At 42.7% G+C, this 10,000-nt stretch overlaps 1 protein-coding gene across 2 annotated transcripts in view; it reads right to left on the bottom strand.

The window, feature by feature from the left end:
* LOC143021006 (solute carrier family 22 member 3-like) overlaps positions 1-10,000 on the bottom strand; it is a 159,516-nt gene that overhangs the window by 4,336 nt on the left and 145,180 nt on the right. For both annotated transcript variants that reach the window (XM_076178106.1, XM_076178107.1), the window contains 2 exons: positions 1,248-1,395; positions 832-1,007 (listed from right to left, as the gene is read on the bottom strand). In XM_076178106.1, coding sequence (XP_076034221.1) covers positions 832-1,007; positions 1,248-1,395 — 324 coding nt within the window. The remainder of the gene's footprint in view (positions 1-831; positions 1,008-1,247; positions 1,396-10,000) is intronic.

A 10,000-nucleotide genomic window follows, 5' to 3' on the forward strand; every position in this document is an offset into this window, starting at 1 on the left:
CTGTGGCATACGTTGTACAGAGCTTACTTCATTCAGTTTGTGATCTACATCTGAAAGCAGCTCAGATGCCAATCTCCTCATCTCACACCTCCCGAGCCTCGATAATACTCCCCTGCACAGAAGTCAGAAAAGCGCTCACTGGTAATAGCTGCTTTCAAACACAGCTATACTCCAATCTTCCTCTTAATAAATCTTCCCCGTCCATTAATACCAATCCTGTGAGCGCGGGTGGTTTTGTCTATATGGTCTCATATGTACTTGACAAAGTTCCTACGAAAGAAACATTGCTCTACTCATAAAGGTTTCGTTCTCATATGGTGCTTTCTCTGATATATTTGCTAGTAGGTGCCATTTTCAAATGATATAGATCTTGTTCAGTCCAGGGTCATATCCTCATGTGTATAATGAAATCACTTGGCGTTTTCAAGGTCAATCGTTTGGCCAATACAGCAATGAGGGTGCAATGATTCAATTGTCGACATGCTAGAGCAGTGGCTCTTAATTTGGGGTCATATCATGTTTCAGGAGGCAACATGAGGAAATGTTTTAATCGACCACTGCGAAATATCAAATAAACATTTGAAAATAATCCAACTACACCAAGTTAATTTTAACAACATATACCAGTAAACTGAACATTTGTAACAATGATTGTGAGGGAAATACACAGGTAAATAGCAAGCCTGTAGGATCAATTGACAACAGCTTTGTGAAAGGATTCTGGTTCTTTTGAAAGACTGCGCGAGATGGTTTACAAGAATAAAAGTACCGGTAAAACATAGCTCACAACTATAATAATCGTCTGAAAACTGAAAATGTTTGATGTCTTACCCTATATTGGTCCCATTGAGAGACACTCCATAGTAGACAAAAGCAGTGACGAACCAGCAGAAGAAGAGGATGAAGGTTTGTATCGTCTTTTTCTTGGTCTGGAAAAGGTCTTTGAGTTGATTGATTCCACGCTGCCAGAAGCGCAGGTTAGCCTCGGCCTGGTCAGAGTCGTCGGTCTGTGGTGAGAAACAACATGCATTAGAAATAAAAATAAAATAGCAGTGTTCACATATTACTATTTTGCTTGTAGAATTGCTTCGGGTAGGATATCATTACCCAACATACATTAAAAGAGTCCTGTACTAAAGTGTAAGCCAATAATACATATTTCTAAGTTCATTTCCAAAATTTCATGAATATTGTGAATGATTGTTTCGTGGAGTGGACGCACATAATTAGAAACCAGTCTTGCTTACTTTGAGATTAAGGTGATGCAACATCTTATTCAGTTTATCGTCGGAAGGTAAAGTACGTTTATTCCATCGAGCAATTTTTTTCAGTAGGTTGATGACTTCTTTATACCGACCCTGGAGGATTAGCCAGCGAGGTGACTCTGGTAAAATCCTAAAAATAAATCAATAAATAAATTAATGAATAACTTGATGTTTTCTTTTACATCTTTTTCGACATCGAGTAAGTTTGAAAACGCGGCTGAATCAGCTATGTGCTACAAGGTTCAAGGGAAAATATACTATAGAATCAGTTTGTTGAAAGCTCATTTATTAGTGAAGAAAAAGCCATTTTGGAAAACAGATAGTTCTTTCTTAGATCTATATTTCTACTACGGTAGAGATAAACAGATTCTTAACTTTTAGCTTTTTTATTTTTCCCCCTTTTTAAAAAACGTAGGCGTAGCCCAGGGGCGCGCAGCCAGGTGCTTGTATATATACAAAATTAAAACATTTCAAAAGTGACACTTTTTAAAAATGTTACATGCCATGGACGATCATCGTTGAGCCGTGGACGATCATCGTTGGGCCGTGGACGATCATCGTTGAGCCATGGATGATCATCGTTGAGCCGTGGACGATCATTGTTGAGCCGTGAACGATCATCGTTGAGTCAAGAATGATCATCGTTGAGCCGTGGACAATCATCGTTGAGCCATGGACGATCATCGTTGACCCGTGGACGATCATCGTTGATCCGTGGACGATCATCGTTAAGACGTGGACGATCATCGTTGAGCCATGGACGATCATCGTTGGGCCGTGGACGATAATCGTTTAGCCATGAATGATGATCGTTGGGACATGAACGATCATCATTGAGCAATGGACGATTATCGTTGAGCCATGGACGTTGTTGAGTCAAGAATGATCATCGTTCAGCCGTGGACGATCATAGTTGAGCCGTGGGTCATCGTTGAGCCGTGGACGATATCCGTTAGGCCGTGGACGATCATCGTTGAGCTGTGGACGATCATCGTTGAGCCGTGAACGATCATCGTTAAGCCGTGGACGATCATCGTTGAGTCAAGAACGATCACCGTTGATCCATGGACGATCATAGTTGAGCCATGGACGATCATCGTTGAGCCATGGACGATCATCGTTGAGCCATGGACGATCATCGTTGGGCCGTGGACGATCATCGTTGAGTCGTGGATGATGATCGTTGAGCCGTGAACGATCATCGTTGAGCATTGAACGATCATCGTTGAGCCATGGACTATCATCGTTGAGTCAAGAACGATCATCGTTGAGCCATGGACGATCATCGTTGAGCCGTGGACGATCATCGTTGAGCCATGGACGATCATCGTTGAGCCATAGACGATCATCGTTGGGCCGTGGACGATCATCGTTGAGCCGTGAATGATGATCGTTGAGCAATAGACAATCATCGTTGAGCAATGGACGATCATCGTTGAGCCGTGGACGATCATCGTTGAGCAATGGACGATCATCGTTGAGCCATGGACGATCATCGTTGAGCAATGGACGATCATCGTTGAGCCATGGACGATCATCGTTGAGTCACAAACGATCATCGTTGAGCCATGGACGATCATCGTTGAGCCGTAGACGATCATCGTTGAGCCAAGGGGCGATCATCGTTGAACCATGGACGATCATCGTTGGGCCGTGGACGATCATCGTTGAGCCGTGGATGATGATCGTTGAGCAATGGACGATCATCGTTGATCAATGGACGATCATCGTTGAGCAATGGACGATCATCGTTGAGCCGTGGACGATCATCGTTGAGTCAAGAACGATCATTGTTGAGCCATGGACGTTGTTGAGTCAAGAATGATCATCGTTTAGCCGTGGACGATCATAGTTGAGCCGTGCACGATCATCGTTAGGCCATGGACGATCATCGTTAGGCCATGGACGCTCATCGTTGAGCCATGGACTATCCTCGTTGAGCCCTGAACGATCATCGTTATGCAATGGACGATCATCGTTGAGTGTGGACGATCATCGTTGAGTCAAGAAGAATCATCGTTAAGCCATGGACGTCGTTGAGTCAAGAATGATCATCGTTCAGCCGTGGACGATCATCGTTCAGCCCTGGACGATCATCGTTAGGCCATGGACGATCATCGTTGAGCCGTGGATGATCATCGTTGAGCCATGGACGATCATCGTTAAACAGTGGACGATCATCGTTGAGTCAAGAACGATCATCGTTGATCCATGGACGATCATCGTTGAGCCGTGGACGATCATCGTTGAGCCATGGACGATCATCGCTGATTCGTGGACGATCATCGTTGAGCCGTGGATGATGATCGTTGAGCCGTGAACGATCATCGTTGAGCAATGGACGATCATTGTTGAATCATGGACGATCATCATTGAGTCAAGAACGATCATCGTTGAGCCGTGGACAAACGGTTTGTCAAACGTGTTTGAAAAACCGTTCACACGGTCAAACCAGCCCATTTTAGTATAATTATGTGAAATGTTTTCACGGCCGCGCGACATGACGTCACACGGGAATGTGTTAGACAACTAAAAATTATGATAGGCTGGCAAAAATCATGCTTAATCTTTTATTCTTCATATTCAATTAGGTTTTCATAATATTCTTTTATCAAAATAACCCAATGTCATGGGTGAATTATGCCCATTTAATTATAATTATGTGAAATGTTTTCAGGACCGTGCGGCATGAGGTCACGCTGGAATATACTAGACAAAAACTAAAACTTATGTTATACTGGCAAAAATAACGCTGAAGCTTTTGTTCCTCACAATAAATTAGGTTTCTATAATATTCTATTCTACTTAATGATAAACCATTTCAAAGGTGACACATTTTAAAAATGTTACATGGAGATCAGGCTGCCGTGCCACTGTAGTTGTCATTATGGTTGGTTCATCGGCTCAACGGGTTAAGGAGCATCGCCATTTCTGGGCGTGGATTGCAACGAGAGAGGATGTGGATGCGAAACAGGTAAAGTCAGACATATTCCTCATGAGAAGGCTGAAGAAAGAACATAAGCGGCTTTATCCAAACCTTGGGCCTATCCAAAAACCCTCTGGGCCTATCCAAGAGCCCTCATCAGACGGGTCTATCCAAAAGCCCTCATCATCTGGATCTATCCAAAAGCCCTCATCATCTGGGCATTATTACCCGAATCAATACAATTTCGTATCATATTCTGATCACGATTACGTATTCCATTTCTATTTCGACGAGCAGGTTGTATCGGCAGGTTGTCGTGATAAACCGTCAAAAGAGAAATTTATTGCAGAGCGATATAAAGATATTGATCAATTTCGAAAGCATTACTGGGCTGCGCTTAGAAAATATACAAATGATGAAAAGATCACACTTAGCACCCATTTACGATTTCAGGAGTTTTTTAGTGCACAACGGCAAGATATAGCAAATAGAGACGAAAAACGTAGATTAAGGGATAGAAAACGAGCTCAGTTTATCATCCGTGCAAGAAGACTAAAAAAAATCCTCACTCGACAGATCAGGATGCCGCCGTGAGCACATCAACGCAGGCCGCAACAGACTGCCGCTGTGACCAAGCAGACCATTGTGACTGAGGTAGCTGGAATTGAACCTGAAAGTCTCGATGAGCCCTCAGATATTTTGACTCTGAGTAATCGTGACAGGGAGTTGGCGAACCAAAGGAGAAAGAAAATCGAGGAACGGAAACAAATTAGGTTGGCTAAATTAGCTGAGAGGGAAGAAAAGAAGCGTCTCAGGATAGAAACTCAAGAGAGAAAGAAAAGGGAGAAAGAGGAAAAGGACCGTATTCGTGAGGAGAAACGAGAGGCCAAAATCAATGGGATAAAATACATCGATGAAAATGCACGGAAAATTAGGGTCAGAAAAAGTACTAAGGAATGTCTGCCTCCATTAGTGGATACGTTGGGTGGCTTGACCACGGAGGATAAAATCGAACAACATCACATTGGAAATCTAGGAGATGTAATTTGTCCTCTGTGTGGAGCAAAACGTTGGCAAGGTGAAATGACTACACTCTGTTGTTCTAGAGGGCAATCAGTCCACCCTCCCTTGACTCCTCTCTCTCCTTTGCTTGAAGAGCTGTATAAAGGTGAAACTCAGCTTTCGAGACATTTCCTGAATAACATATATAACTTCAATAACATATTTTGCTTCACATCATTTGCCACTTCCGGAAGCCTTGAAAACGCGCCTGAATCCGTAATGACGTACAAAATTAAGGGACATATTTATCACCGATTAGGAGTACTGAAACCACGCTATATGCGAGAACATACGGAGCTGGACCGGTACCTCAAACGTGACGAGAAGGATTTGTATATACACAGAAAAGGGACCACGGAATATAATAAGCCTTTGCCCAAATACCTCGATTTGTATTTCTATTGTAATTCTGAAAAGCAGATTCAAATTAGGGCCAACCAGTTAACTACGCACAAACCATTATCAGCTTCAACAAGGAAGAGACGTAGTAATGAAGAAAAGTTATACTCAAAGAATTTCGAGATTGTTTCTATCCTTCAAGGATATCTTACTGCTAACAATGCGGTGTTGAAACCCCTGTTGAAAGAGTTTAAAGGTGTGGTGGATTTGGTCGACAGCAAGACCAAGCAGTTGAACAAGCTTCCAGACGTACGCATCACACTTCGCACCTCTGAGGGAAAGCGTATTCAGCAGCATAAAGGAACTTATGATCTCCCTACAGCCCGTGCACAGGTTGGAGCTATAGTTGATTTCGATGAGTCGAATGTTCCGATGCACCTTGAAGTTGTGCTTTCTTCTCCCAAGGAAGACTCTAAATATTCCAGCGTTATTATAAGTTCTCTCAACTATTTTTACGATCCCATGCAGTACCCTCTTTTGATACCTAATGGAGACGTAGGGTACAGTTTTAGCCAGAAGAAACTAAAAGGGATGAAAATAAAGTATGGAAAAAAACGCAACGAATTCAAACAATGAGAAAGAAGAGGCTGATGGTAGACTCACGGGCTGTATGTTTTATAGCCAATTGTACATGGACAAAGTGGATGAGTTCAATTATATCAATAGGGGGAGGATTCTGTTTCAGAAGTTTGTAGTCGACAATTATGTCAAAATTGAGACTTTCCGACTGAACTTTTTTTTAAGCGAATCAACGAAAGATACGAAAGGAAAGTTTCGACGTGCTTCAGAATGATGACCCCTCTTCCGTCGGTCAGAGGATTATCATACCTCCATCCTTTGTTGGCGGACCTAGGTACATGAAGCAGAGACGCGCTTACCTTCATAGGTAAATACGGTAGCCCTGACCTATTCATTACGTTCACAATGAACCCAGACTGGCCAGAGTTTGAAACTGCTCTTGCTGCCGGCTGTACTTCTAGTGATAGACCAGATTTAGTGAGCCGGGTTTTCAAATTGAAAATGTGTGCTTTGATGGATGATTTGACAAAGATTTGCATTTTCGGTCGTACAAAGGTGTTTTTCTATACCGTAGAGTGGCAAAAGCATGGGTTACCTCATTGCCACGTCCTTCTTTGGTTAGAGCACAAAATCGATAAAACGGATATCGATAACAACATCTCCGCGGAGATTTCCGATCCGAATACGTCCCCGAGGCTGTACAAAATCGTAACCACCAATATGATACACAACCCGTGTGTTGGTTACGATGAGAGCAGCCAGTGTATCGTCAAAAAAAAGTGTTCGAAGAACTTTCCTAAACCTTATAGAAAGGATACTTTTGTCTGTAACAACGGTTATCCGCTATATCGACGAAGGGCCTTTGGTGAGGATGGTGGTAGGTGTTTCGAGAGGAAAAGGAGAGGAAAGGAGGATAAAATGTCTGAAATATAACGCTCATATAAACGTCGAATGTTGTAACTCCATAAAGTGCATTGAGTATGTAACGAAATATGTGAATAAGGGATCCGATCGCATCATATATTCAAAGTCCGACGGTAAGCCTGTCAACGAGATTAGGAATTATCGCGATGCGCGGTACGTAAACGCTAATGAGGCCACGAGGAGAATATTAAATTTTCATATCCACAAATCCTATCCACCAGTGACTTATTTGCCTATCCACTTGGAAGGTGAGCACAACATTTTCTATGTCGAAGAGGCTTCTATGTCTGTTGAACATCAACTGGCCAAAGTTACGCAATTAATGGCTTTCTTCAAACTTTGTGAGAATGACGTATTTGCTAGGACACTCCTTTACACCGAAGTACCAACCTACTATGTTTTTTGCAAGAACAGTGATGTCTGGACGGAGCGGTCGAGAGGGAGTATATCTATTGGTAGGATGCAAACAACTAATTCGAAGAATGCGGAGTTGTTCTATCTTCGTCTGTTGCTGTCTCATGTGAGGGGCCCAAAATCATTTAGCGACATAAGGACTGTTGAGGGTGTTGAGTACGCCACCTATCGAGAGGCCGTCAAAACGATGGGGCTTATGAAGGACAAGGATCACTGGGAGAAAACCCTAATGGAAATAGTTAATCACACCAATAACGGAAAGGACTCGTTCAACCTATGCCACGATGTTGGTGTTTTGTGATTTAGAGGATCAATCCTAAGTGTGGCTAGATATTCGTGATTATTTTGCGAGCGATTTTCTTTATAAGAGTGGAAAGACACAGTACAACGACGAGATTTATTTGGACGCATTGGATGAAATTCAGGAATATGTCTACAACTGTGGAGGGGCGAACATCACTAAGTATGGCCTGTCAGCTTCTCGAGGACTTGAGAAATCCTTCAATCTGCTGCGAAGAGAGAAAAGTTATAATACAGTTCAACTGATTGAAGACGTACGTGAAAAGCTACCGATGCTAAACAAGGAACAACGCGAGATCTTCGACGCAGTAACAGTGGCATCGTCTGGAATAGCTGCAACTGTTTTACATGGCGGTCGAACAGCCCATAATATGTTTAAAATACCTTTAATGGAGTCACATGAATTGAGAAGTTGTTCGATAAAGAAGAATACTCAGATGTCTAAGCTTCTTGGCATGTGCTCTTTGATAGTGTGGGATGAAGTAGTGATGGCCAACAAAAACATGTTGTTGGCCGTCGACATTACCCTGAGGGGTCTTTCTGCCAATGAATTTATGGGAGGCATTCCATTCGTTTGCGCCGGTGACTTTCGGCAGATTTTTCCCGTAGTAAAAGGAGGCGGTTCTAACCAAGAAATATCTGCAACCATCAAAAATACATATTTCTGGGAGGAGTTACGGAAGTATGCATTAACGGAAAATTTAAGATTGCGGGGTCCGGATGAACATGGTCACAACAAAATCTTTGCAGAACGCTTATTGCAGATTGGTCACGCTGCCAGTGGGCCTTTCGCAATTCCAGAGAATTTTGGTGTGGTTTATTACGACCAAAAGGAATTCATAAACAGCGTCTATCAGGATTTGATCGATCATGTTGGAGACCATCGATATTTCTCATCTCGTGTCATCATATCTCCTTTGAACGTGGATGTGACCGAGATTAATAAGGTGATTCAAAATATGCTTCCTAGAAAAAAAAAAAAGTGTATCTGAGCGAAGATAAATTGGAATCGGATGACGATGTAGATTATCAGATTTTGACGTTGAATGAGATCAATCCGACTTCATTGCCCGTTCATTGTCTCGAGCTAAAGATAGGTTCGGTTGTGATGGTTATCAGAAATATTTCCCCACCCAGAATTTGCAATGGCACCAGGGTAATAGTCGATAAACTGAAGAAAAATATCATCGTTGGGCGGATTCTAGGGGGTATATACGACGGTGAACAAATAACTATGGTCAGAATCAAGTTGGTTTCGAGTGATTCTCCTGTTAACGTCTCGAGATTCCAATTTCCTGTGAAACTGAGTTTTGCAATGACAATCAATAAGTCCCAAGGACAAACCATACAAAAGTGTGGTCTGTATCTGTATGGCACGAAATGTTTTTCGCATGGTCAACTCTACGTTGCGTGTTCGCGCGTAACGAGTTGGGACGCACTCAGTATATATCTGAAGCCTCTCAAAAAAGACGAAATACCCACATTGGAAAACGTTCTTTACCCTGAGGTCTTTAATGAGCTTGAGACAGTGAAGGAGGGGTATTCTCGATTGGAGAGTCGAGTATTTATTCATCAAGAGGACGTAGAAGAGGACAACGAGCTTATGCGAATATATATTCCGAGGAGTGGAGGGCTATCTAAGGAGGAGATCAACGCATTTTTTGCACCCGAGATATCAAGTAAAGATTTCGAGGATGTTAAGGACCGATTAGAAAAGATTGAGGAGGTCGAGGAAAAGCCGTGAGGAGCTTCAACATCTTCGTCAGTTGTTGGAGGAGAGCCGTGAGGTGGGCAAAAACAACCAACAAGTGCTGGAAGAGAATCGAGAGCTGGGCGAAAACAACCAACGAATGCTGGCGTCGTTAGTCCGGGGCCTGGAGGCCATCAGGCGGGAGGAGAGTGATGAGCCAAAAAAAAAAAAAAAAAAAAAAAAAAAAAAAAAAAAAAAAAAAAAAAAAAAAAAAAAAAAAAAAAAAAAAAAAAAAAAAAAGTACACATTTATTCCCTTCAACTTGTGCGTCTACGAAGATGACGGCGACAGAGGCACCACACACACACACCCTACAATTACGTCCGGTCACCATGTTCCCTTAAACTGACAAGGAAAAAATGTCCCTTGGGTTCGGCCTCGGCCTCGGGGCGGAACCCCAACACGGGATCCCCAGCACGGGATCCCTATCGTGGGAATAGA

Source organism: Oratosquilla oratoria, chromosome 41 (assembly GCF_046742065.1).
Source record: "Oratosquilla oratoria isolate Oo_2021 chromosome 41, ASM4674206v1, whole genome shotgun sequence".
NCBI lineage: Eukaryota > Metazoa > Arthropoda > Malacostraca > Stomatopoda > Squillidae > Oratosquilla > Oratosquilla oratoria.